The sequence below is a fragment of the Schistocerca nitens genome, chromosome 6 (genome assembly GCF_023898315.1).
Source record: "Schistocerca nitens isolate TAMUIC-IGC-003100 chromosome 6, iqSchNite1.1, whole genome shotgun sequence".
NCBI lineage: Eukaryota > Metazoa > Arthropoda > Insecta > Orthoptera > Acrididae > Schistocerca > Schistocerca nitens.
The window spans coordinates 368,464,663-368,470,662 of NC_064619.1; the positions used below are offsets into that span (position 1 = coordinate 368,464,663).

At 45.0% G+C, this 6,000-nt stretch overlaps 1 protein-coding gene across 1 annotated transcript in view; it reads right to left on the minus strand.

The window, feature by feature from the left end:
• LOC126263366 (tubulin polyglutamylase complex subunit 2) overlaps positions 1 to 5,671 on the minus strand; it is a 103,407-nt gene extending 97,736 nt beyond the window's left edge. The window contains exon 1 of the mRNA XM_049960458.1: positions 5,583 to 5,671. Coding sequence (XP_049816415.1) covers positions 5,583 to 5,658 — 76 coding nt within the window. The 5' untranslated portion in view covers positions 5,659 to 5,671. The remainder of the gene's footprint in view (positions 1 to 5,582) is intronic.
• Positions 5,672 to 6,000: the final 329 nt, after the last annotated feature.

Sequence of the window (6,000 nt, forward strand, 5' to 3'; positions counted from 1 at the left end):
TATCGACCTTTTCCGCAATTGGTAAACGGTCCAAGTTAACACGGGTAATGTATCATGAAGCAAATACCGTCTGCACCGGCGGAATGTTACGTGATACCACGTACTTATACATTTGTGATTATTACAGTGTCATCTATCACAAAGCGAAAAAAGTGGTCCAACTAAAACATTCATATTTCTTTACGTACTACACGAATATGTAATAAAAATGGGGGTTTCTATTTAAAAAAAAAAACGCAGTTGATATCCGTTTGACCTATGGCAGCGCCATCTAGCGGGCCAACCATAGCGCCATCTGGTTTCCCCCTTCAAGCTATACGAGTTTCGTTCTTTGTAGCTTTTTCGTTTGATGCTTATTTCGTGATATATTTGTCCCAGTCACTGTCAATGTTCTACCTTGTATACTCCTTCCACCTTTCTGCTTTCCTTTGTTTGCTTAGGACTGGTTTTCCATCTGATCTCTTGATATTCATACAGGCGACTCTCTTTTCTCCAAAGGTCTCTTTAATTTTCCTCTAGGTAGTATCTATCTTATCCTAGTGATGTACGCTTCTACATCCTTACATTTGTCCTCTAGCCGTCCCTGCTTAGCCATCTTGCACTTCCTCATTTTTGAGGTGTTTGTACACCTTTCCGCCTGCTTCGTTTACTGCATTTTTATATTTTCTCCTTTCATTAATTAAATTCAATATTTCTTCTGTTACCAAAGGATTTCTACTAGCCCTCGTCTTTTTACCTACTTGATCTACTGCTGCCTTCACTATTTCATCTCTCAAAGCTATGCATTCTTCTTCTACTGTATTTCTTTCCCCTGCTCTTGTCAATCGTTCTCTAATGCTCTCTCTGAAACTCTCTACAACCTCTGGTTCTTTCAGTTTATCCAGGTCCCATCTCACTAAATTCCTAGTTTTCTTCAGTTTTAATCTGCAGTTCATAACCAATAAATTGAGGTCAGAGTCCACATCTGCCCCTGGAAACGTCGTACAATGTAAAACCTGGTTCCTAAATCTCTGTCTTACCATCATACTGTATAATCTATCTGAAACCTTCGAGTATCTCCAGGCCTCTTCCACGTATACAACCCTCTTTCATGACTCTTAAACCACGTGTTAGCTATGATTAATTTATGTTCTGTGCAAAATTCTACCAGTCGGCTTCCTCTTTCATTCTTTACTCCGAGTCCATATTCACCTACTACTATCCCCTCGTTTTCTTATCCTACTTTCGAATTCCAGTCCCCTACGACTAATAAATTTTCGTCTTCCTTTACCATCTGAATAGTTTCTTTTATCGCGTCATAGATTTCTTCAACCTCTTCATCATCTTCGGAGCTAGTTGGCATATAGATTTGTACCACTGTGGTCGTGTCTCTCTTGGCTACAATAATGCGTTCACTATGCTCTTCGTAGTAGCTTATCCGAGCTCCTATTTTTTTTCCATTATTAAGCCTACTCCTGTATTACACTTATTTGATTTTGTGTTTATAACCCTGTATTCATCTGACCAGAAGTCTTGTTCCCCTGCAACCGAACTTCACTAATTCTCATTATATGTAACTTTAACCTATCCATTTGCCTTTTTAAATTTCTAACCTACCTGCCCGATTAAGTGATCCAACATTCCACGCTCCGATCCGTAGAACGCCTTCGTCAATTAACCATACATTAATGTTGCATGGCCTCGGGAAAAACTACAGTTGTAGTTTCCCCTTGCTTTCAGCCGTTCGCAGTACCAGCACAAAAATGGTTCAAATGGCTCTGAGCACTACGGAACTTAACTTCTCAGGTCATCAGTCCCCTAGAACTTAGAACTACTTAAACCTAACTAACCTAAGGACACCACAAACATCCATGCCCGAGGCAGGATTCGAACCAGCGACCGTAGCGGTCGCGCGGTTCCAGACTGTAGCGCCTAGAACCGCTCGGCCACACCAGCACAGCACGGCCGTTTTGGTTAATGTTACAATCATCAGTGTCAATCATCCAGACCGTTGTCCCTGCAACTACTGAAAAGACTGCTGCCGCTCTTCAGGAACCACACGTTGGTGTAACGATGTCGTCTACGGGCAATATGGACTGTTGCTTATCGTTCCCGAGTAACGTTCTTCAACTTTTGTAATTGATTATATTTGACTATGTCGTGAACCTTTGGTCCAGATATCTTACACATTGTAAAATGAAAACGTATATAAACGTACGAACATTGTATCTTACTTGCCTTCAGTCTCAACAAGAGAGGTAGCTCTTACTAATTCAGTTGTCATTCCAGCAATGCCCAGCCATCAGCACGCATCTCCTGATAAGCCGCACCAGGCCTGCTCCATATAAAGCACCCAAAGACTCTCTCCACCTAGAGATTCGCAACCGTCACTGTCCACCATTCGCTCTCGGCTGACGAGGAGTTAACCAGCCAGTCGCAGTGGCCTCAGGACCCCTGACGCCGATGGCATGAAACGTGTGCCACAGCCGTCGCCCCAGATGCCTCATCGCTGCCGCAGCCCAGAACAGCAGCCTTAATTCCATTGACCGTGACCAGTGCAATTACCAACTTATATGTATCATATCGTTTACTAGCTGTTGCTGGCCAATTTCCTCAACATTCGCACATGACATGCAAATGCCTATACATCCTTCACTATTACTATACACTGAAGTGCCGGCCGCTGTGGCCGAGCGGTTCTAGGCGCTTCATTCCGTAACCGCGCTGCTGCTACGGTCGCAGGTTCGAATCCTGCCTCGGGCATGGATGCGTGTGATGTCATTAGGTTAGTTAGGTTTAAATAGTTCTAAGTCTAGGGGACTGATGATCTCAGATGTTAAGTCCCATAGTGCTTAGAGCCATTTGAACCATTTGAATATACACTGAAGCGCCAAAGAAACTGGTACAAGCATGCGTACTGAAATAAAGAGATATGTAACAGGCGGAATACGGCGTTGCGGTCGGCAACGCCTATAAAACACAAGTGTCTAGCGCAGTCGTTAGAGCGGTTATTGCTGCTACAATGGCGGGTTAACAAAATTTAAGTGAGTTTGAACATGGTGTTATAATCGGCGCACGAGTGATGGAACACAGTATCTCCGAGGTAGCGATGAAGTGGGGATTTTCCCGTGCAACCATTTCCTGTACGACCATGAATATCTGGAATCCGGCAAAACATCAAATCTCCGACATCGCTGCTGCTGGAAAAAGATCCTGCAAGAAGGGGACCATCGACGACTGAAGAACTGTTCAGCGTGACAGAAGTGGAACCCTTCCGCATATTGCTACAGATTTCAATGCTGGGCCATCAACAAGTGTCAGTGTGCGAACCATTCGACGAAACATCATCGATATGGGCTTTCAAAGCCGAAGGCCCACTCGTGTACCCTTGAGAACACAAAGCTTTACGCCTCGCCTGGGCCCATCAACACCGACTTTGGACAGTTGATGACTGGAAACATGCTGCCTCGTAAAACGAGTCTCGTTTCAAATTGTATCGAGCAGATGGATGTGTATGGGTATAGCGACAACCACATGAATCCATGGATCCTGCATGTCAGCAGGGGGCTGTTCAAACTGGTGGAGACACTGAAGCGGTGTGGGGCGTGTGCAGTAAGAGTGATTTGGGACCACTGATACGTCTAGATACGACTCTGGCAGGTGACACATATGTAAGCATCCTGTCTGATCACCTGCATCCTTTCGTGTCCTTTGTGCATTCCGACGGACTGGGGCAATTCCAGCAGGACAATTCGACATCCCACACGTCCATAATTGTTACAGAGTGGCTCCCGGAACACTCTTCCGCTGGCCACGAAACTCCCCAGACATGAACATTATTGAGCAAATCTGGGATGCTTCGCAACGTGGTGTTTAGAAGAGCTCTCCACCCCCTCGTACTCTTACGGATTTATCGATAGCCCTGCAGGATTCATGGTGTCAATTCCCTCCAGCACTACTTCACACAAAGTCGAGTACATGCCACGTCGCGTTGCGGCATTTCTGTGTGCTCGCGGGAGCCCTACACGAAATTAGGCAGGTGTACCAATTTCTGTGGCTCTTCAGTGTAATGTCCAATCAGAAGTATTCGGACACATACCAGTGGATATCAATGTAGTGAGTGACCATCCTTCGTGTTCCTGACGGAGTGAACTCTTCTGGAGATATTTTCGATTGGGTGTCTGAATATCTGCGGAGGAATAGCAGGCAGTTCTTCCTCAACAGCCGAAACCAGAAGAGGTAGTGAGTGATGTTGGACGTTGGGGTGTGGAGGACGACGTTCTAACTCATCCCAAAGGTGATCCGTTGGGTTCAGGCCGGGTCTGTGGGCTACCCAGTCCATTAGAGGAAAGTTATTACCCTCAGACTATTGTCTTACAGTTTCTGTTCTTATGACAAGGCGCGTTGCCATGCTCATACAGTACTCAAAGATGTAAATGTGCTCATATCCTATCTCACTTAGCATTAAGCACAATAATGGGACGACACCTAAACATGAAAAACACCTCCACACAGTGACATCGCCTCCTCCTTACTTCACTGTTGGCACTAAACATGGCGGCAGGTAACCTTCTCAAGCCATTCGCCAAACCCGAAACTATTCCATCAGATTGCCATAGATATAGCGTCATACGTCGCTCCTAGCCACTCGTTTCCAGTCATGCATTGTCCATTGGCGTCGTTATTTGCACCACCTCAAGCGTTGTTTAGCACTGACTAAAGAAATGTGTGGCTTGTGAGGAGCTGCTCGACCACTTTACCTCCTTCTTCTTAGCTCCCTACGCACAGTCATTGTGCTAGCTGGACTTCAGGCAGCACTTTGCAAATCACGGATATTTCCTTCCACTGAATTCATGCTTCTCTACTGACAACAAAATACTCTCAGCCTCCTTTTAGAGTATTTAGACTGTCGGACCGCCTATCGAGACAGCTAGTGGTCAATTCCTAATTACATACCGGCGTACAGATACTTTTGGTCACAGAATATAGACGTAATTAAGCAGGAAAAAGAACTAAAATTATATAAAGCTGTCTGATTTGACAGTCTAAAGAACAAACACTATAAGTATGGCCATAGCTGGCTGAACTACTGTGCACTATTAGGCTAACATCTGACGCGCGATCCAACTCTCGTAAAATACACAGACAAGAAAAGTCACGAAAAACATTACTATCCATTTTAAAACAGAAACTTGTAATAAAACGACCGAAGTAAAACCTCTGTACGAAATAGGTGCTTATTTCTCCTGTGGCACACTATTGGCTTTTTGTAGAGGCAGCAAATTTAAACTAAATCAGGGGACAGTGGCGCTTACGGTGGCACTGAACTACACTACGATGTTTGGTCACGCGACCACAGCACTCGTAAAATTACAAACCTGTGAAAAATTTAAAAGAACTGTCGAACCCAGACAAAAAAACAGTTACGGTTCTCTTCCATACAGAGCACATAATTAAATGAGTAAATTAAACGCCATGTTACTACAACATAACGAAAATCTTGTGACAGCGACTAGATTAACATGCATGAAACGTTCGTGAATATTCTTGTTATTGGATGAAAGAAGACGAGTTGATTGTGCATAACTGTGGTAGAGACTTACCCAGCAGGCGAATGAGACCCAGAGTGAGGTTCTCATAGAAGGAGTCTTCAGAGACGACGTCGACGACGAAAGCCATGGCAGGAAGGCGGCGCCGTTGCCCAGACAACGCCTCAAACGGCGGGTGGTAGCCACAGCGACGCTACCCACAGCTGTCTGGCGAGCCTCCTTACACCGGACCGAAAAGAAGCGAACACAAGCGAACGACCATTCAGCGACAATTCACCAGTGTTCGCTACTGTTCGCTTGTGCCGGTGACCAAGTGCATAAACGGGAGAGGAGAATACTAGGGAACGAGCATAGCTTGTCAATCCAATGAATGCTGGGCAATTGTTTTTCGCGCTAATAATCGGCAGACAGGCTTCACTCGATATAACACTAGTTACGGTACAGATGCGATGTAAAACTTTGTCATTCAGAC